This window comes from Leuresthes tenuis, unplaced genomic scaffold, assembly GCF_036924035.1.
Source record: "Leuresthes tenuis unplaced genomic scaffold, fLeuTen1.0.hap1 SCAF_19, whole genome shotgun sequence".
NCBI lineage: Eukaryota > Metazoa > Chordata > Actinopteri > Atheriniformes > Atherinopsidae > Leuresthes > Leuresthes tenuis.
In genome coordinates, this window is record NW_027325373.1 from 28,321,516 (window position 1) to 28,344,422 (window position 22,907).

General features: G+C 41.5%; 2 protein-coding genes across 2 annotated transcripts in view; both read left to right on the plus strand.

Moving 5' to 3' along the window:
• vcanb (versican b) overlaps positions 1–22,490 on the plus strand; it is a 38,071-nt gene extending 15,581 nt beyond the window's left edge. Inside the window, exons 6-15 of the mRNA XM_072371544.1 lie at positions 2,477–3,118; positions 7,747–7,916; positions 8,460–9,708; positions 9,824–9,937; positions 10,022–10,135; positions 16,051–16,209; positions 16,304–16,386; positions 17,382–17,526; positions 19,332–19,514; positions 19,617–22,490. Coding sequence (XP_072227645.1) covers positions 2,477–3,118; positions 7,747–7,916; positions 8,460–9,708; positions 9,824–9,937; positions 10,022–10,135; positions 16,051–16,209; positions 16,304–16,386; positions 17,382–17,526; positions 19,332–19,514; positions 19,617–19,852 — 3,095 coding nt within the window. The 3' untranslated portion in view covers positions 19,853–22,490. The remainder of the gene's footprint in view (positions 1–2,476; positions 3,119–7,746; positions 7,917–8,459; positions 9,709–9,823; positions 9,938–10,021; positions 10,136–16,050; positions 16,210–16,303; positions 16,387–17,381; positions 17,527–19,331; positions 19,515–19,616) is intronic.
• Positions 1–22,907, plus strand: part of LOC140276746 (DNA repair protein XRCC4-like) — an 88,851-nt gene that overhangs the window by 63,084 nt on the left and 2,860 nt on the right. The gene's annotated exons all lie outside the window — the stretch shown is intronic.

Here is a 22,907-nt window from a genome sequence, read left to right on the forward strand (position 1 = left end):
CACAAAGTCTGGGCAACTGGAGGAGGAGAAGCAGTCCGCGGTGGTTTTCAATCACACACTCCAATGCCACTTGTTTCAACTTCCGAAAATTTAATCAAGGAAAAAAAGGCTTACAAATATGGACCGAAGCGGCTCCATAACACGCACAAGAATCCAAAAGAAACGAAAGTTAACTAAAAGAAAGCAAATAAACAGCATGAAGTGGTCAAAATTGGTTTTACGCATGCCTATGTGCGTCTGGCACATGCGTCTTCGGGCTCTCCCACGTTGGTTTGTGGATGAAAGCTATATGTTCAGCTGTAATGTCATGTAAAAACAATCTCTACATGACATTTACTCCCAGGTGTGACCAGTTAGGACCTTAAGATATCAACAGGCTGTATAAAGCCTTGCGCAACGGCTGTGTGTCTGTGCCAAATGCGCAAAGCCCATCCGCGCTTCCCATAATTGGAGCGAGTACTCATGAATACTACTAACTACTAACTACTACTACTAACATGAATAAACGTTTTTACTGCATTTTGTTGTGTTTTATACGTTCTATGCTGTCATTTCTCTCCTCTCCTATTGGCAAGGCAAGGCAGAGTGCTCGCAACTGTGTCCTGTGCAGTAGCCGTGATATCTGTAATTGCAATTATTACTTTTGCATATGATGACAGTGTGAAAAAGACGCATGGGCTCTGTGGAGAGCTCCGCTCCAACTGGCTGCTGTGACAGCTCACTGACACTGTATTTCTGCTTAATCAGTTTCAGTCTCGCCAGAGTTACATTAATATCTGTATTTTTATATTTGAAATTTCAGGGGATTTTGATAATAGATTATTAAAGTTTGTTTGCGAGGCCTCTGTGGCCTCTGTATGTGCAGAGTTTGTGCGCCAAACCTTAGGGCGTATTTGCGCCGGCATATCCATCCATCCATTTTCTATACCGACAGTCCGTTAATCGGGTAGCGGGTGGGCTGGAGCCTATCCCAGCAGTCATCGGGCGAAAGGCGGGGTACACCCTGGACAGGTCTGCGCCGGCATATCATTAGTGCAAAATGTTTTGGGTAAAAAAAATAGGCTATTAAAAGGAACTGTCGGAATGGCAGCATGTAACCAGTTCAAAGGCGAGGGAACAATGCACGAGGAGGGAAATGAGTTGATTGCATGGCAGGGAAGAACGGCAGGATCTGAAATGACAGGAGAGTTAGTGAAGTGCCATGGAACCAAAAAATAAATTAAGAGTTGGTGTAACTACGTTACGTTACAAACAGAGAAGTTTCACAACAGCTCATATAACATGAGCTGTACAGTGAATTCTACTCAGTTCCATCCATGTTAACAGTTTTCATTACAAAAGTTTGAATAGCCAAACCTGTCTGTGTACAACCACATTGTTTATTGGAGAAGTCTCCAACTTAATTTTTCTAAAAAAAAAAAATCCCTCTTTGAAGTAGACCAGACATCAAGATTTCAATATGCTTTCAGGCTTTGCTTTACTAAAGACATCAGGAAACACATTTTCTGGCAGATGTTAACATCTGCGGTCCAGAAATTCTTGGGAAGGTCTCAAAGATCCTTGTTGAGACCAACAGCTTTTAATTTAAGGTGGTTTATTTGTACTTCCAATGCAATGAGTGTCTATGCAGCCATTTTGAATGATTTGCCACTCAGGAGTTCTTTCAAGCGCTTTGAGCGTGTTAAATTCAAAAAGCCAATTAAATTCTAAAATGAAGACATGCAGTTTGCAGAGGTAAACCTTGTTAAAGCGAAGCTGCTTCTGGTGGTTGTTTGTCCAACACTGCATAATGGGCTATAGTTTATGTTCAGTGTTTCTGTGGGAAAAGATGAAAAACCGATTAATACTTGATTCATGATGTTTTATCCTTGCAATGTGACTGTGGTTACTAAAAGTCCTTTTTGAATTTCCAAATAGCAGATGCCTAGATCAATCATTAGAAAATACCTCCGTGAAATGTTCCTTTTTTGTGGTTTTGTTATCAGATTTGGACAAAGGCCCTAGTAAGGCTTCAGGTTGTGGTCTAATTGTGTTTCCTACTTCTGCAGGCATCTGTTGAAAACACAAACATGTTTAGATTGAGATAAAAATGTGCTTTTTACTGCGTTTAAACATCTGTTACTCTGTGCCTGTCACACTTACAGTGATTCTGACAATGAGAAATTTGACTAAAATCAAACTTTTACTTCATTTTGTTTCAGAGATGTTCTGAAAAGTTTAAGTAAAAGTTTATTGAATTTGTGGATGTCTCCTTTTACTGTTTGTGACGAGATAAGAAAGCTGGATATGGCTTCAGCACTCATCCTCACAGCAAATTGCTTACTTCACTCTGCAACTTATTAAGCATTTTACCTACTGACTGTATAAGAAACGAGGTGTCAGTCTGCGCTCTAACCACTTAAGATACCAAGTTTAATAAGTTTGTCAGGAGATGTAAAACTTAACCTACTCTTGTCTGTGTTCTTTTCTCTTACAGCTAAACTACCAGAACCAACCACTGCAAGCTCTCAGATGACGTCAGATGCGTTCAAACCCAACAGCCCCACATACACCTCAATTACTCCACTACAGACCAAAACACCAGAGCCTGTAGCATATTCCCCAACAGAGAGCCCACACATGGACCTCATCTCCTCTTACACCAGACCGTCAGTGACCGCCACGGCCTTTGATGACCTGGATGTTCGAGATTTTGCTAGCTACAACCAGCTAGAGTCGGTGCCAGTTAGAGGAGACACTTTATTCCACCTTCCATTACCCTCCACCCGCCCAATGCCTTCACTTCTGGATGTCAGCAGTGGCAGCTGGGAGGGAGGCAGCAGTGATGACCACTCTGGTACCACCAAAGTGAGAGTAGCAGTGACTCCAGAAGCCATATCAAGACCAAACTTGCCTCCAGAGATCACCCAAGGGATGGAAACCTCCAAGCCAAGTCTCACATCCGTCACCATGGAAGTGGGGCAACAACCCAAACTGGTTTTGAAAAACCAGGTCACCACTGCGGTTTCATCTGATTTTGACCTCAAGCAATCTGTTGACTTTACTGTAGACGGAGACCCATCAGCCAAACCACCTCTCCACGTCATTTTCATCAATGTGTCCAGCTCAAAGGAGTCAGGTGAGTCAAGGCAGTGACACACACTTAAATTTGAATACAGCGACTGATCTGAGGAAGTTGGACCAGTTCTATTCTATTCTGGTGTTAACATTTGGCAGATAAGTGCTTCTAAGGCTTGAGGACTGCAGATATCTGTTGCATAATTCAGATCTGCAGGTCACGAAAAGCAATAAATTTAGTATCAGTGCAACTTTTCAACTGCAATCTTTATGGGGTCCTTTCCTCAGCCCGACTTCCACAACAGGAACCAGGGGGATCAAACGGGGCTCAATGTGGGATATTTAACCCAGAAACAGCCGTGGTAGGGATGTGGTTCTTTTGAGATTATCCATAACATTCAGGGTTGGGCTTGAAGCACTGAGCATTTCAGATTGGTCGAGTACTCCCAATGTTTTATTTCCATCTTCATGGCTGACATTTAATCTGCTATATAATCTATAGAACCTGTTAACTTTCAGTTAGACTGCAGGAAACGTTATTACAGTTTACAAACAGTTGGGCTTCAATGAGCTGGGAGAAAAGTGAGGAGAGGGATCACTGATCATGACATAAAAAACAGGGCATCAAAGCAAAAGATAATTTATCTTGAATTGTTTTACCGAAGTTACTTTCCAAACAACAAATGATTGCACCTGCAGTAATGTAGAAATGTGTAAAGCTAGCAGATTTGGACTTTATAAAGCTGAAGCATACTTCCTGGTTTGCTCTGTAGGTTGCTGTGACCAGAGCAGCAACCTCCAGCTCCAGCGAGAAGAGACCTTTCACATCTCTGCAGACTTAACTTGTTTTATCTGCAATGTACCTCAGACCTCAGTGGGAAACCAATGCAGGAAACCCAGGGCTGACAAAGAAAAAACAAAGCTGTTTCAGATACAGGAGCTTGTAGTTAACATGCTCCTCTCAAGCAACAATAGGGAAGTTTGTAAACCTGAAGATTATGTGCGTTGGGCTCGTTTTAAAGTACACAAACCTTTGTTATGCACTGAAACTGCCCTGGAACCCTGGGAAACTAAGACTTTGATTTCCAGCCCTGCATACAGTTTTACTTCATGGTTGCTTTGTGGGCTCATGACAACAAATTAATGTGGTTGTACATGAGCTGAGGAACATGCCTCAGAGGAGCTTAAATCATAGTTACTTTGTCTTTCCCCTCATTCGTCTGTACCAGTTGAGTTCAATGAACAGAACCAGTGACCCGAGAGCCAGAGTGTCTGGTTTTTTATTTGCAGTTCTTGTTAAGAAGTAGGCTTCTTGGCCATTTATTAAGCTCTTGGTTCTTTATTGTCTTCCAGTCATGGTTGGATCATGGACCAATGGGCAGTTAGGCATCAAACATGTGAAAGGTCTCAGCATCTTTCATAGCAGAGCTGTAAATTCTTTGAAAGACATTTTTTGTTCTTGTTTTCTGCATCACTTTATAGTCTTTTTGGCGCTCTTTTTTGGTCATTTTATCAGCTGTAGCTTTAATACATCTCGAGAATGATTTTTTAGTTTCATGTTTATATGTTTTTGGCTCTTTTGCATCTCTTTGAGGTCATTTTGTGTCTCTTTGTAGTTTTGGAGGGCTCCACAGTTTGTAGTCATTTAATCTGTTTTGGGTGTGTGTAGTTTTTAGTGTCTCTTTGTTGCTGGTTTTTTATGTTTCTGTAGTTCTATTTTCCTTTTATGTTGTTTGTGCCTCCTTGTAGTTTTGTAGCACAAATAAGACTTCTCTTCGTTGCTATTTCTCTGTTTTAAATTGTTTAGTGGTGGTTTTTGTCTCTTTGTGATCATCTCTTAAAGGCTGCAGCCTCTAAATTGAACTGCATCAACTCGTGCTGACAGATCATCCTGTTTATCACTTTGTAGTCTTTTGGGGGATCATTTGGAGTCAGATTTTTGTATTTAGTCAGTTTGTGTCTCTTCTTTGTTGTTTTGTGTTGCTGTTATTCATGTGTCTGTCGTGTTTTGTCTCTTTGTGTCTGTTTGTGGAAATTGTGTGTTTCTCTGTAGTTGTGTAGCACAGTTTTTGTAGTCGTTTTGTGTGTCTTTGTGTCCTGTGTCTGTAAGTGTTTTGTGTCTCTCTGGTTATTTTGCATCTCTCTGTGGTTGTATTTCTTTTAAAGTTAGTTTGTTTTTTGACTCTAACTTGTCAGATTTGTGCTGTCACTGTGTTTATTCTTTTCGGGTCTCAGTTTGTTTCTCACTTTGCTCATTTTCACTCTGTTTCCCATGATGTAGCTCCCATATCCACCATAAAGTCTTAATAAGGAGACACAAGCATGCATTGTTTCAGAGCAGCCGCTGGCAGCGACTGACCTTTATCATAACAAACACAGACCCTGATACTGTTTATCATCCAAAAACACTCTTCGGCTCGTTTTAATCAATATCAGAAATGAGCTGCTGTGGGATCAGGCAACTGGTCATGGAACAAATATTCAGAACCCGTATGTGACCAGCAACAAACGTACTCCATTCAAACTGAAAGTACTCTCACGTACAGTAGATAAGTACAGACAAATATTGTGAGCTAATGCCAAAGTTAAAGTATTAAAATGTTAAGTTTTAGTGTTGAAGCTGCACAAAAAGGACACATAGTCAGTTGGAGGCATCACAAGATGATTGAAGGGAGAGAAAAGAAGAAAAAGATGGTTCTTTAATTTTGTTTTATCTTAAGTTAAAGCATGTTAAATATTTTACTTAGGATGGTGTCTTTAGTAGAACTGCAAATAGGCAAAAAAATATCAAGACAACAAGCTTTGTTCAAAGAGCCAAAAAAGTTAGTAACCGCAACTTTTACAGTTACATTAATGTTGTGAAATTTAAACATTTCCCACTGAAACGTTGTGTTGAAGTTATAAAGTTATATGTCATTGTTTTTAGATAGGATCATGTGGATATCAGTCAATCAATCAATCAAACTTTGTATAGCACCTCTGAAAAATAGCACTTCATTCAAAAGGTTTTATAAAAGACTGACGAGAGCTGGAAATACAAAGGATTTGTGAGAAATTTAAAAAGTAGATTAAATTAATCAACATTAGAAGAGGAAAATAAGTGTTATAAGAAAATATGAAGATAAATGACAGCTTATCATGCAGAAAAACATAATATGGGAAAATACTGTAGTACATTGCTAAAAACTATATAAAAAACAATGACAGTGAAGATATTATAAAATTTTACTGATCAAAGAAATGGACAATAAATACAAACAGAAAAGTTTAGCAAAACAGAAAACTAAACTAATAATATAACACACTACATGAAGGCCAAGCTGTATGAAAAGGCTTATCCATCAGTATTTTCAGCTGCACTTTTGTCCTCTTGATTCAAATAGTTTGGATTATTATGAGCTATAAAAACAGATGTTTTAGTTCTGCTAACACAGAAGAACTGGAGGACGTGAATGACCGTCCAAGCGCATGAACTGACAGCAGCTCAGAGGAGTACTCAGGTGTAACAGGTCCTTGTCACATTTTGAGTTTTGTCTTGTTTTAGGTTTATTATGTTTTTTTCCTGTCATGTTAGGTTCACTCAAGTCACCTGTTTTTGTTTCACAGCTGCACCCCATCACCAATCACCTCCCCACAGTATTTAGTTTCCAGGTTTCCCTCAGCTCATTGCAGAATCCTTACCTCACCTTTCCCCATGACTTTTGTTCCACAGTCATAGTCTTGTTTTGTTTTTCACAGTTTAAGATTTCTTGTGTCAGGCTCAGCTGCGCTTTCTGTTCTTTGTTTTGTAAATAAATCTAGTTTTGCTTTATGTTCTGCATCTGGGTCTTCGCTTCCACACCACTTCGTGACAGTCCTCAGGAATTTGTATTATTTGTAGATTTATTCCTAGGTAACCCAGATAGATGCTGCTGTATTCACATTCCAGCTTTTGATTTATTTTAATAGACGTGAATAAGACAAGATGAATGGAATCTGCAAAAAAGAAATCTGAAGAAAACCTCAGTTAATGCATCAGTTAATGCAGGAGGTTTAGAATTTCTCTTCAGGTGTTTTTTGTCAGTTTTAAAGACTTGATGCACATTAGTGGGTATGGAAACATCTTTGGGAATCTCACCTGACTTGCAGAGGTTAAAATGATGTTTCAAAATCAGCTGTTTCTGATCTAGTAAATTTAGTGACTGACTGGCATCTTTCCAAATATGATATAATATCTGAGATATTCCCAGAGTTGAAAGTAATTCCTGGAGAACAGCCCTCTTTATTTCCCTCTTGAGGATGTCATCCACGGTTGTTATTTTTTTATAGTTTCCTCTTAGGAGAACTACTTCTTCTACTGAATTGCAACCACTAACAACATAGCATCGAGAGAAGGAAAAAAAAAAACATGCAACATTTCTTTTCTGTGGCTTCTAAAAAGCTCACTTGAGATTTTTAAGAGAAACCCAGCTAGCATTATCCAGTTTAACTCCATGAACCAGTTTGCATTATATGAATAACAGTAGTGGGAGGAAAGTGGCATTCATTTGACTTTTTATTCATATTCTTTTCAAATATGGTTACATTTTGGGTTGTTTTGGGTTGAAACTAGTTCTACCCTTCATTTACTGTTACTAAAAGCCCATCTCAGTATCAGAATATTGGTGAATTATCTGTATTTTTTATTACCATTTCCTCTTTTGTCTCCAGTGGACCATATCCTAGAAATCCTGAAACAACCTTTGAACGGCTCCCTGTCCCTCTTCTCGCCCGGCTCCGACCTCACACAGCTATCGCTGGGCAGCGGGGACTCCGACCCACTCGAGCCTTCTCCCATCGGCCTACCTCCAGCGGTCAGCTTTGTCAATGGAAAACACGAGGTATAGGCAGATCAACCAAAACGTTGATCATCCACACAGATGAAAGGTGCCACCTGAAAGTCATTTGATCATATTACAAAACCCATCTTCTGAAAAGTTCTTAAAGGTGACATATTATACTCTTTTGTGCCTTCACCTTCTGTGTGACTTAATGAAACACAACTTTACAACAAAATCATCAGAAGACATTCAAGAGCCAGAAAAACAACTGACCAATAACTGCTGATGTTTCAGTGGACCAAGTCTAAAAAAGAATTGGTAATCAATTAAGTTATCTGGACTTACATAAAATGGAAACCATGTTCCTGGATATTTTGCATGCTTTGCTCAGCTGGTTTTAGCTTTTGTTGGTGTGTTCTATTTAAAAAAAGTAGAACAGATACTGAAATGCAATGTGCTGCTTATATAACATCAAACAGCTAAATAACATTTTTTTTTATTTTGGGTTAGGAAAAACAAAAATGGTCAAACCTACAAAAAGTAAGACCCACATTGGAATAAACTTTATAAAGAATGCTTGTTTTTGTACTCTGATCCATCCAGGTGACCTTTGCGCCGGATCTTCCGGAGGAAGCCCGAGGGGATCAGTTTGAGACGGCCACACCTGTTAAGGTTGAGGAGGAAAAAGAGGACACAAATGTAGACTTTTATGCCACAAAGAACACACATACAGAGGACACCGATGATGAAGCCACTGATCTCACAGGTATAGACCCAGAGAGTGTTCAAGTTTCGGGCCTTGATGCCGACACCATCCCTGACTCAGAAAAACTCAAAACTCAACAACCAGATAAAACAACAACCACCACATATTCAGCCCCAGTCTCACCAACAACGTCAGGTCCAGCCCTCCCTGGAGTTTCCCAGCCTGTACCTGATGGTGTATTCACCTACGAAGACATGGAGGGTTCTGCAAGCCATCCCGCAGATGATGAGGCAGGCGCTCCGCAAGAGGGATCTGCGGACAGTGCTCCTCCTACTCCAGCTGCAGGCCAAGTGTTTGGTGTGATGACGGACGAGACAGAAATCGGAGGGTCAGAGGTTTCTACTTCTATCTCAGACACAAAGTCAGCGGAAACCACCACTCAGGCCCAGATGGGGGACTTTGAAGGGTCTGGTTCTGGAGAAGATGAAGCCTCGGGGCAAGATGTTTACCCCTCAGACACATCCAAGCTCACCAGCACGACACCACCCTTTTACTCACAGCAGCCCCCACCTGCAGCAACAATCAAAGTCGCAGAGGTGGTTTTGGTTGGATCGGCTGCTAATGGAGTTGCGGAATTGGGTTCAGGTGCAGAACAACTGTCTGGGGATGGGGAGCCCTCCGGGGATCAGGGTGGTCTGGATGACCCGTTTAGAGAGGTCACTGTTTTACCAGCTGTGACTCTCAAAGACTCAGCCACCCCAGAGATACGGGACACAACCACAGAAAATAACACACTTAGACAACATTCAGCAGTCACGAACAAACCTCTAACCAGAACCTCTGACCACCACACCGAGCCTTCCACCACAAGCTCAACGCAGAGTTCGAACCAGCCCACTCTTTCCACCAGGACACCCTTTTATACTTTTGACCAGAGTACCCTGTCAGTCCCCCTATGGGCTCTGACCTCTGACCCATCAGCTGTTGCTCTACCAGAGCAGGAATTTGTGAATTATGACAAAGAGATCATCCCTACTCTGCTCGAGTCCCACCCGCCAAAACCCATGGAGATCGAGGCCACAGAACAGCCAGAGATCAACACCAACTTTCCTGCTCTTCAGGAGGTCGCCACTGTGGATGTCAGAGGTACCTGAGCTCAGCTAGTGGTGGTTTGGGCCATTTTGTTGTTTCAAACCTACAGTAAAAACTCAGAGAGCTGCAGCACCGATCACTTTCCATCTTCATTGTGTCATGTTTGCAGATCTCCCGCTATGCTCGAACAGCGAGTGTCAGAACGGAGGCTCCTGCTACAAGAAGGGAGACAAAAACATCTGTGTTTGTGCACCTGGATTCATGGGACAGACCTGTGAAACAGGTGCAAACACACAGAGCCAGCCCACTGACCCCTGTGCTAGACTGATGATGTTTAATAATACAGGCCTGTGTTGTGTGTCTGCAGATGTCGACGAGTGCCTCTCTAACCCATGTCTGAACGGAGCCACCTGTTTGGATGGGGTCAACTCCTTCACCTGCCTCTGCCTGCCCAGCTACACCGGAGAGCTCTGTGAACAAGGTCAGGAGAGAAATTATTTAAGGATTTAAGGAACTTTTATTGTCATACCAGCTCACATTTACATGTTTATGGTATAAAAATGATGACTCAGGTTAAGAAGCCTAATAAATAAGTATAAATAGGTTACGAACAACTTCTGATGCTCATGAGAGCTGCTAAAGTTTTGAACCAATTAAGTTCCTCTTTATTGAATCTTCTATCTAGTTTTGATCCATTTTACCATCTTTAAAGAAGTTTTCATATTACACTTAATGGGTTTCCCCTTTTCATGAATATCAGTGAGTTTCAAAGCTCAAAATCAACACCATAGGGAGATATACCCACAGAAAACACTGCTGCTAAACCGCTTTCATCCATTAAAAAACAATCGTCTATTTTCTGCTCAACCTGTAATATTGTATAAATATATAAATAACTGTAATATTCCTTTGAATATTCAACTACATCTCGGGCCATGTTGTAGCAGCTTGTGCACTCACTGACATGATACACATCATTTAAAACTTTGGTAATCTTAGATGTCTGGGCGTTGGCTCATCTGCAGATTAGTTCCAGCTTCTCATCCATTACTTTTGTCATGACTCAGCAGCTGATCCAGGTTCTGAGGTCTCCAGGGATTTTCCAGTACAATGAACCAGTTTTCAGTGATAAGAGTTTTAGTTTTTCTCTGAACAAAAGTACAACATTGACTTTCAAAAACTGAATGACAAGGCCTTTTTTACATTATAAGTTATAGCTAATGGCAGCTCTAACAGTTCAGAGGAAAAATCTTTATCATTATCTTTAAGAGACACTGTATCATTTCCCAAGAGGTAGAAACTATTGTTTTCGTGTAGTTTATAGTGATTTTATAGTGACTTTCATGCAGCTTGCCTAAAGTAATAAATGAGAAATATCAAAGTTGAGACTTTTGGTTTATTTCACAAGCTCTTTATTAGTTTACTCATCTAGCAGAAGGTTTTTTTTAATTTTTTTATAAAGGTAGAAATGATGTTCAGGTTTAAACACAGTAAGAAACCCTGGTGTAAACACAAAGTATTAAATCTAATTAACAGACGAGTAGAATAAGTACAGAAGTGCAGAGTAAATCCAGATTATTGGTGTTAGGAGAGGAGGTGTTCTGTGAAGAGATTATTCTTGAAGTAAAAGATGGACACCCCTGCTCTGATGGCATCTGGTAGCTGGTTCCAACATTGTGGAACCATAAAATTGTGGAACCACAAATGAGAACAGCCTGGACTGAGACTGCCTTGTATGTCGGGATGGCAGAACCAGATGAGATTCCTGAGAGGAACACAGAGGTCCAGAAGGAGCATTAGCCTTGACTGAGTTTAAACAGCTGCTACAGACCCAGAAGTCTCTCTGTGGGCAGCATTAGGAACTGGATCTGATTCAGGGAGCCATGGGCAGCCAGTGGAGGTCAATGAGCTGTGGTGTGACATGTGACCTTTTTGGTTGGTGAAAGACCAGACACTGTGCCATGTTCTGGTACATCTGTAGGGGTTTTACTGTGAATGCTGGGAGACCTGCTAGAGGAGCACTGCCGTGGTCGAGGTAAGAGACAACCATAGTCTGTACCAGGAGTTGGTGACAGAACCTGAGAGGAACACAGTGATCCAAGAGGACCAGAAGACCAAGAAGTAACTGCAGGTAGAATTAGTGACTTGAATTTGATTTAGACGTCAATGAATAATAGACTGAGGTGTGTCCTTTTTGGTTGATAGAACACCACACTTGTCATGACATTCTGAACAAACTTTTGGTTCCCAAGTGCATGCTGGTAGACCTGCTAGAAGAGTTCAGTTTTAGAGAGGTTTACCTGAATGTGGCGGAATTGTGAGTCACTTACTCAAGTGGAGGAGTTTAAGTATCTCAGGCTCTCAGGTGTGGGTAGAAATGAGGCGGAGATTGACAGGCGGATTGGGGCAGCATCTGCAGTGATGGGGGAGTTGTACTGGACTGTTGTGGTGAAGAGAGAGCTCGACTCGGAAGGCAAAGATGTCGATTTACCAGTCAGACTTCATTCCAACCTTCACTTGTGGTTACAAAATAAGATTGTGAATACAAGCAGTGGAAATGAGCTTCCTCTGAAAGTTCGCTGGGTTCACCCTTAGGGATTGAGCGAGGAGCTCGGTCATGTGGCAGGGAATCGGAGCAGAGTCGCAGCAAACGGAGCTGATTGAGGTGGATCAGTCATCTGGTCAGGATGTCTTCTGGACACCTCGCTAGTGATACGTTTTAGACATGTCTTACTGTGGGAAGACCTCAGGGCAGACCCAGAAGCTGCTAGAGGGACTATATCTCTCGGCTGGCTTGGGTATGACTTGATGTCCCCCCGGAAGAGCTGGAGGAGGTGCCTTGGGAGAGGAAGGTGTGGATATGTCTGCGTAGTCTGTCGTCCCTGTGACCCAGAACTGAATAAGCGGCAGAAAATGGTGGAAAACCTTCATTCATGTGGATATGTTTAAGAGACAAACTGAGATTCAGGCTGAGAATGTGGGGTCATCCGGTTCAAATGGCTGGTGCATATTGCAGAGAGATGGGTCCCAGCACATATTTTTAAGGCCTGAGCTGCAAGGCAGCGAAGCCCTATTGTTCTTCAAGGCGTTATTAGAAGATGCAAATCGGTGCCTGTTTCCACACCTCGCATATGATCAAACTCCTCCTACAGATTTAATGCTAACAGCTTCAAACTTGGTCCGCTTACTTTTCAGCCATGGGGGATTAAATTTGTGGATTGAAAGCCATATCATCATTGCAAGGTCATGAAACTCGACACACACGTCCACGCTGACGACCTTGTACGTATGTAAAGATTATCGTGTGTGGCCGGAGCAGAATGACTCCGTAGCTAAATGGCTAAGTGGCGCCCCATACACATTTTCAAAAACCCTGATGATGATGTCTTGATATACATGGGATTCTCACAGCCTGCTCCACACTTGACGGAAAGATGTGCTGTGCGTTGGGCATCGGCCGGCGTCCAACGCCTACCCTGATGCGCGCCCCTGCTCGGGCCCTAATTCAAGCTGCAAGTAGCGATGACTGGGCCCAAGCAGGTGTGCGCGTCAGGGTGAAGGCCGGGGGGAAGGCAGTGAAGGCCCTATTGTATCTGAAAGCGTTATTCTTTTTCTTTTTAGGGTCCGAGCTGCAAGGCAGCGAAGCCCTATTCAGCGAAGTTTTTCTTCTGACATTTTCTGATTTTTCACTAATTTTCAGTCCAGTCCTTGTACCTGAAAATTTTCAGAAGAATGTGTTTTTTCTTTGTTAAGCCACTTAACTCTGACCTATGAATCATTCAAGCAGAAAAAAGGCTCTCAACTGTGTCTACACATAACAGCCAACTTAGCAAAGAAGCTATTTTTCTGTCAGCTTATGAAGAAATGTGGGATGGCTCAAGGCATAGCTGTACAACATGAAACATTTTTTATTAAAAAGTAAATCTTATGTAAAGTGTGAATTAGAAAATTAGAGGAAGCACTTGAATGTTTATGTGATGTAAAAACAGTTTGTGATACAGCAATTTATTCACTAATTTTAATCAGAGATGACTTGACGCGAATGAAAATTAATTTAAAACATCAAAGAAGTGGAAAAGCTGTAAAAGTCGAGTGTAAATTTGTTGCTTTACTCAATGTGGAAACCCCTGGACTGAAATTCCCATTCTGCAGGGTGTATCCATGTGCAAACATGTGAGGGGTGAATGCTGCATGTGCAACATAATGTGGAAACTTGGATGTAAATCATGGAGCATTCACCACGCAGTCATCCTGACACATGCAGAAGTTAGAGGACAGAGAGGCAGAGACACAGATGTCCTCTTGTAGTTTTCTCCCTGTGGAAAAAAGGAGAAAAAAAAAACAGATAATTGCACTATTATTCTACCAGAAAGCTTTTGCAGCTGTGTGGTATTGAAACTGTCCTGCTAAATGCTGCCTCCCCACCTCATCTCCTGGATGTAGCCGTATTTTGACTGACCTCCTGCTCTCCACTCAGCATACATCAGAACAGGGCTGTGCTAATTTCACACTGCCAGAAGGAGAGTGGGGGATTCCAGACCTCACCTGACCCTCCAGGTTGCTGCACAGTGCTGTCATTAACATCCCGAAGCATCGACAGCAACTTTCCATCACGTCTTTATTGGCATTCACATTATTCTAAAGAAACTGATACAAAACAGCCTTTGTTCACGGAGCCCTGACAAAGCATGGAGCTCATTATGTGACTTTAAGTCACTGTATATGAAGCTAAAGACTGTGTGTTTGACCTTAACACAACTGGATATTTGTGAGGGTTAATGAGGTCCAACAGTGTTGCTGAGCTCATTCAGCGAGAGGCTTTTATCCCCCAGCTGGACCTCAGCGCCTCAGCAGCCACAACAACGGAGTCTGATGAGAAGCAAACAAATCAAAGCTGTTGTGTAACTGCTGGAGGCTGTTGTTACAGCAGTGGGGCTCCATCTCAACTGGCTGGTTCCTGGAAGCAGGAATTAAAATCTAATTGCAGACTGTCAACCCTCCATAAAGCCCTGAATGCCAAGCAGTGGAGGAACCCTGTTCCCAAAAAAGTTAGGTGATGTGCAAACTGCAAATAAAAACAAAATGAAATTACTTGTAAGTACTTAAAAACTTGTATTTGATTGGACTTTGTAAAGCAACATCTTTAAAGTCAATGTATAACTTGTTTTTTATTTCAAAACCAGTATCTCTGTTATTATCTAATTACTTTGCTCAGTGGATTGTTGTTTTTATCAGGCTAGAATGAACCGTTTTTATCTAATTTTGGAATAGGTTAGTTTACACAACTGAACAGCCATATTACAGCCATAGGACAGATGAAGGCAGAAAACATGAAAACACCAAGTTTTTCTCCTCCAGTGGGTGGACTGTATTTAAGATTGTTGCCATTTCCAGCTGATGGCAGTAATTATCACACACTGTCCGTTCTATGAAAGCTGTTGCATATTAGTCGATGTTACAAAAAAGTCTTTCACCTTGTGACATAAACGCCAAACTTGGCATGAATAATGCCCGGGACCCATTTTCTTTCTCCAGAAAAGCCCACCTGAAAAATCCAAAATGGCAGATATCTCTCACGATGGCTGCTGTATCAAATGTTTGAATAAAAAAAGTATATATCTGTGTTGGAGCTTGAATAGCTGGACATGTTAAATCTTTAGCCTGACACGAAGCACAGTGTTTGTGACTTCAAAGAGAAACTCAGATTCTGGGTCTGGTCGAATAGTCAATCATTTGCTTAGGAACCTTCCTAACTGAGCAAAATTACCCAGAAGTATTCAAGATAGTGAAAATACTAAGGAAAGTAGCTGTGTTTCTTCCTTTATTATCTCCTTTAGCAGAGGACACACCGGATAATCCTTTATGAGAGAAAGGAGATCATTCCATCCCAGTAATTCCTTGCGGCCTCAACTTTTATATACAGAGCTCAAGTCTGAGTCTTGTTTTCATGTTTACTCTTTGTGTGGTGGAGATGAGCCACCAATGTCTTACCCAGTAATACTGCTGACCTTTTTTACAGGTAATCTTATGAGAAGTGAGCTGTTTTTTTATCATTGCACAACTTTCCAGTCCTTCATCACTCCTCTCCCAACAATTTTTTTTTTACATGTGCTTCGCGTGTTGATTTAAAAATAAGCTTAAAATGGATCATTTCCAACATTTAATGTTATCTTTGCATAGTTTAAATCAAATATTGGGTTTAAATGATTTCCAAGTCATTGCATTTTGTTTTGATTATTTACAGTAATCATTGAGCGTTGCACATGGACAGATTGAGTCTAAACATGCTGCTGAAAGCAAATCTCTGAATAAAACATGAATAAATTTATGCAAAGTAAAAAAAAACAGTGTGATTCTGGCTTCTTACCGGCATGTTGTGTTGTTCTGTCTCCGCAGACACAGAGATGTGTGGATTTGGTTGGCAGAAGTTTCAATCTCACTGCTACAGGTACTTCACACACCGGCGGACTTGGGACGCCGCTGAGAGGGAGTGTCGGCTGTACGGAGCCCACCTGGCCAGCATACTGTCCCAAGAAGAGCAGAACTTTGTCAACCGTGAGTCTGCGGTGTTTCAATTACATGGCTGAAGTTTTACATCGGACAGAGTCGCTGCTGGTTTTAGATTGATGTGTCCTCCTTCCCTCTGCAGGTCTGGGCAGTGACTATCAGTGGATCGGCCTGAACGACAGGATGTTTGAGAGAGACTTCAGGTGGACGGACAGCAGCCCGATGGTGAGACAGAGACTCGGAGTAAAAGATCAGTCAGAAACATCCATTAAAGAGCAGCGACCTCCAGCAGCGTGGAGAGGGTGGTGTCAATTTAGAGCTTCAGTTTAGCTCATTTAAATCATACAGATGAGACATTAAAGTTCGGGGCTGATTTCCATTTAAAAGAGAAACATCATGTCTGCATGAATAAAACTATGAAATAGTAGAACTGAAGTCATAAAAGACTGAACTTTCTGAACAGATGATTAATCATTTTGTTTTTTACAAAAGGCAGACAAACGAGTTGCAACAATTAACTGATTTTGCCAGGAAATTAATCTCCATTTAAAATGCTTTTTTAAAATTTTTATTCTTAGTTGAACTAAACTGGCAATCCAAACATCTTTCGATATGTATTAAAGTTGCTTTAATACTTTGTAATTCACTGAGATGCAAAATAACATAAAAAGACAACAAAGAGACATAAAATGATCATAACAGGAGGCAAAATTACCACAAAGTGATCCAACATTACCATAGAAAAACACAAAAAGAGATACAAAATAACCACAAAGGCTCAAACATGACTACAATATGGCACAAATGACAATAAAGAGACCAAAAAGAGACATAAAATGACCATAACAATGGGCAAGAGACACCATGTTGTGTTGTATGTACAGCAGTTGCGGAGTTCAAAACAAACCACCATAACTTGTTTGTTTTCGCTTCTTTTGTTTACATGCAACAACTCAAAGATTCAGGTGCTCTTGGTTGACGGAACAGCACCACCTTGTGGTTGCTGTGTGAACTACACCCAGTCACATGTGATGAGGATGAGCTTATTTTAAAGTTTTCAGACCTAATCACCCATAAATCTTTATTCTAATTATGTTTGTCTTTCCAACTACACTGTATCACATCTATTTATCAAACATGAACATTTGGAGAAACCAGGATCAGGAAGAAAAAAAATCGAAATTTCATTGACAATAATGTGAAAATGTGTGTTCTGGCAGCAATACGACAACTGGAGGCCGAACCAGCCGGACAGCTTCTTCCAGTCCGGAGAGGACTGCGTGGTGATGATCTGGCATGAGGATGGACAGTGGAATGATGTACCCTGTAGCTATCACCTGACTTTCACCTGCAAAAAGGGAACAGGTGAGTTTAAACAGTTATGCAATTAAAAAAGTAGAACCTCTTTATATTCTTATGTTGAGGTATCAGGACAAATTAAAAACAGCAGATCCCCACTAGGTCTGAAAAATGAGATAAAAACAACCTCAGAGTATCACATGACATACGACACTGTCAGTATTTATGGAACAAAAACTGAGACAAAACAAAGAAGCAGTGTGTGAAAAACTAAGTGATCCAGCAGCTTGTGGAAGCAGCTTCAGCAGCAGTGATTTAAAAACTAAGTGAACCCCTGATCCAGCAGCTTCAGCAGCAGTGAGCTGCATTGATGGTTTCCTGTGAGACGTTATCAGTTTCTCTCATGGTTCTGGAGGAATCTCGGCCACTCTTCTCTCCAGCGGTGCTTCAGCTCATTGAGGTTTGCAGCATTGGTTTCTGCACAGATCTCTTAAGGTCCCACCACAGCATCTCAGTCAGGTTGAGGTCTGGACTCTGACTGGACCATTGCAACACCTCGATTCTTTTCTTTTTCCCACATTCTGCTGTAGATCTGCTGCTGTGTTTGGGATCTTTGTCCTGTTGATGAGCCAGTTTCAGCCCAGCTTTAGCTGTGGGACAGATGGCCTCACATTTGACTCTAGAATACTTTGGTATCCAGAGGAGTTCATGGTGGACTCAATGACTGCAAGGTGCCCAGGTCCTGTGGCTGCAGAACCAGCCCAGATCATCAGCCCTCCACCACCGTGCTTGACAGCTGGTATGAGGTGTTTGTGCTGATATGCTGTGTTTGGTTTCCTCCAAACATGCTGCTGTGCATTAGGACCAAACATCTCCACTTTGCTCTGGTCTGTCCAAAGGACATTGTTCCAGAAGTCTTGAGCTTTGTTCAGATGCAGCTTTGCAAACCTAAGCTGTGCTGCCATGTTCTTTTTAGAGAGAAGAGGCTTTCTCCTGCAGCCCTTCCAAACAAGCCCTCCTTGTTCAGTCTTTTTCTAACTGTGCTGCCATGACCTTTAACCTTTAACATGCTAACTGAGGCCTGTAGAGTCTGAGATGTAGCTCTGGGCTTTTTCACCTTGGGGTGACCTTTAACCTTTAACATGCTAACTGAGGCCTGTAGAGTCTGAGATGTAGCTCTGGGCTTTTTCACCTTGGGGTGACCTTTAACCTTTAACATGCTAACTGAGGCCTGTAGAGTCTGAGATGTAGCTCTGGGCTTCTTCACCTTGGGGTGAACTTGCTGGGACGTCCACTCCTGGGAAGATTGACAGCTGTCCTGAATGTTTTCCACTTGTGAATAATCTTTCTCTCTGTAGAATGATGGACTCCAGATAGTTTGGAAATGGCCTTATAACCCTTCCCAGACTGATGGGCAGCAACAGCTGCTTCTCTGAGATCATTGCTGATGTCTTTCCTCCTTGGCATCATGTTAACACACACCTGAAAACTGACAGAACTCCTGCTTTTATAGAGCTGCTCACACTCACTGAGGATCAGTTAATCAGAGCATTGATCAGCAGCTGCTGGCTGCTACTTACTTTCTTAATTCCTGGCATTCCTTCATTTAGTTTCTTATTTTTGTTCAGTAAATAATGACACAGCGTAATATGTCTTGAGTTGTTGTTCATCTGAGGTTGTTTTTACCTGATCTTAAGAACTGATTATTTGTTATATCCTACCTAAAACTTTGAAAGAAATTACATTTTTATACGACTGTAGATTAATCAGGTACAAATAAAGAGCTGTTAACTTGTTTCTTTACTGGAAATAAAATCATTCATTGAAAGTTTTAACATCACATAATTAGAGGCTGTGCTTCCTACCATCAGTGTCATGTGGCCAGCTCCCTGTAGTGAAGCATGCTCAAGTGTTTGGAGCCATGAAGCCTCGCTACGAGATCAACACCTTGGCTCGCTATCACTGCAAACAGGGCTTCATCCAGAGACACAGCCCCACTATACGGTGCCGACGCAACGGTCAATGGGACACGCCCAAAGTCACCTGCATGAGCCGTGAGTGTCCTCATTGTGGCATCCAGACTGACCTGCACCATTATTAAGTTCTGGAATGTTTCCTCTTTTAACTCTTTTTTTTTTTTCCTTGTGTCCTGTCAGCTGCAACATACCACAAGTCGTATATTCTTCGGCACCGAAACAACCAGAGCAAGCAGCAAAACAGGCAACACATCCATCACACTGAGAGCCATGAAAAACACAACCAAAACCAAGAGCAACAACAGAGTTACAGCTTCCTGCAGAGCCTCTGGAACCCTTTCCAGAGTCGAGTGCAGCAGCTGCTACGGAAGAAGCAGCAGGTCGAAACACACGACCTGGACCAGTTGGGACACTGATTGGGTTTGTGTTTTTCTAAATTAGATGCGTGACAGCAGCCAATCACTGTAGGCTGGCCATGTCGGTCCAGAGGCATCGATAGACAGAAAGGGTGTTGTTGCTCTGAGCTGTCTATTGATGGCTCTCAGAAGGACGAGGGAGATGATTCACAAACGCTTTGTCCACAAACCCTTCAGGATCTGAACCATAACTCAGTGACCTTTCAGTCTTATTTCATGTCCCTTAATCTCTGTACGATGTCACAAAGCCCAGGTCATTAATGTACTTGCTTATTTGTCTAAAACAACCAAACAGTGGCTGTTGTCGTTGTTCACATACTTGTATTAAAAACTACATTCACCAGGGGGCAGAGTAGAGCCCTGTCATCATTTACCTTTCAAGGTCTTCCTTTCAAAATCACATTTTTGAGATGATACCCTACTGCACACATTGATGGTCCGCTCTAAAGCAGATTATATGTTGAAAGACTTTTTAAGTCTGGATTTTCAATTATTTTATATAACTTAGTGACTTTGTGAACTAATTTGAAATCAATTTAACAGCACTCTACTCTGCCTCTAACTTGGACCAGACTAATTTTAGAAATTGACTTTAAGTCTGACTCCACCTGTTTTTGGACTCTGAAGTAACTCCAAGAATCTGGAGTTACTTGGACTTGTTCTCATCTCCTCCAAGAGTAGTTTTGCTAGCAGCCCTACCTGACAAAAATAGGACAAAGAAAGTTGAGTGCAGTACACGTCGTGACATTTTCTGCACATAGGCGGCATTCTTCCTATACATCCGTCCAAACCTTTATAGACTTTGGCATTAGCTGTAGGCCCTCGTCACCGATGCTGTTTGTGGTTCTCATGAACAGGATCTGGGTTACATTTCTGCTGTTTGCAGATGATGTAGTTATGTTGGCTTCTTCAAGCCATGACCTTCAGTTCACAGATAAGTGTGAAGCAGCCAGGATGATTATCAGCTCTTCCAGATTTGAGGCCATGGTTCTTAACAGAAAAAAAGGTGGAGTTCCCCCCCTGGGATGAGTCTCTGCCTCAGGTGGAGGAGTTTCAGTATCTCTGGATCTTGTTCTCAGTGATGGTGAGTTGGAGTCAGAGATGGACAGACGGATCGGGGCTTCGTCAGCAGCAATGAGGGCGCTGCTCCGGTCCGTTTGGTGAAGAGGGAGCTGAGCCAGAAGGAGGAGCTTTCAGGTTCCTGCTCCATCTTTGTTCCAACCCTCACCTATGGTCACAGATCTGGGTTCTGACCCAAAGAATGAGGTCAAGCGGCTGAAATGAGTTCCCTTCAGAGGGGGGCTGGGCTCAGCCTTAGAGATAGGGGGAGGAGCTGCACCATCCGTAGTAGAGCCGCTGCTCCTCCACATAGAAAAGAGTCAGCTGAAGTGGTTCATCTGGTTTGGATGCCTCCTGGGTGGAGGCCATGGAGCAGAACCATAACTCTCTGGAGGGATTATATATCCCATCTGGCCTGGGAACACCTCGGGATCCCCCAGAAGGAGCTGGAGAGTGCAGCAGGGGAGAGGGATGTCTGGGTTTCCCTATTGGACCTGTTGGTTCTGCAACTCGGCTCCGCATGTTGTCACATGAGTTCTTTTCAACATTTTTCAGAGTTTCAGCTACATACAGCTGCTGCCTTCCTTATTCTCTCATACCGCCTTCATATTAATTTGTTGAATGATGTGAACAACCAAGCCATGATGCTCGAGCAAGTATATCAGTGACCTGTACAGGAAGACTGTTGTCTTTTTCATTGTGTGGAATAGTTCATTTTAAAAAACACACGTGGTCAGTGAAACGTAGCCTGAACACAGATCATAAGCCCTGTGCTTTGTTAACTATCAAGTAAAAGCTGCCTTGTGGAGGATTTTTACCAAACAAGTTTATATTTACAACCATTTTAATCCTGATGTTTTTACATCTAAATTTTTCAGACTCGCTGAAAAAAAGAGTTACTAAGTATGCACTAAGGTTCGCTGCAAGTAACTGGGTTATTTTATAAGAACAGGAGTCCAACTTGTACTTCCATTTCTTTGTATGTCACTTACATCAGCTATTAAATGAATGTAAGGAAACCAATAACAATACTGTTTCATATCACTGAGGATTTGAATAAAAATAAATACGAGACCGCATACATCTACCATGACTGAAATCCATCAGTTTCTGAGTAAAATTTGCTAACAACGAGCCAAAAAAATAACCAACTACATGATCTCCTCAGGAGAGATCTAAGTATATTGCTCCATAGCTCTAAAAGTTATCAAAAACTTCATGGGGTACCTTTAATTTAGCAGTTCAAATATCTAAAGTTTATTTTTTATACAAACCAGCCCAAATGTGTTATTAATGGATACAGTGGCATTAATTAGAATGGCATTTCTATTAGATTGTCCAGTTTTGGTTTGAGCTGCTTTAGTTTCTGTCCCGTGTAGATTTTTGTACAGATTTTAACCAAGAAAACGTTTTATAAAGAGGAGATAGAAGGATGGTAGAGTAATGAATGTGAGGTGTGTACATACACCTCATAGGATATTATATAATATAGATACTATATGATGCCATATGAATCTAACTTATTGTATACTTTAACTATGAATGGACTGTGATTTTATTAAAGGTCATTGGAACTCAAGTGATTCTGTTAATGATGATGTTCTTGCTGTTTACAGATTCTTGTCATGATGTTTCTAACTGACATAATTCACACATACTGTTGACATGTATTTTTTTTATTGTTCATTTTCTGGACACACTGTTGATATTTTCTCATAATCAACCCAGCAAGTTCACAATGGATATGCTCCATATACATACACAGATACATACACATGCTTTTTGCTTCATATCTGGAATCTGTGTTTTCAGTTTTAAAAATACACCGTGTGGTTGAAAGGGTTTGCTTTTTTTATGTAATCATTGTTTCATGCATTGTTACTGTACAACTGTTCGTCATCCTGGTTTCAGTATTGTCATCTGTGTGCAATAACAGAAGCTGTTATAGTACAACTTGTCCTGCTTAAATTTACTTTTAAAGGAGCCTGAAGGGACT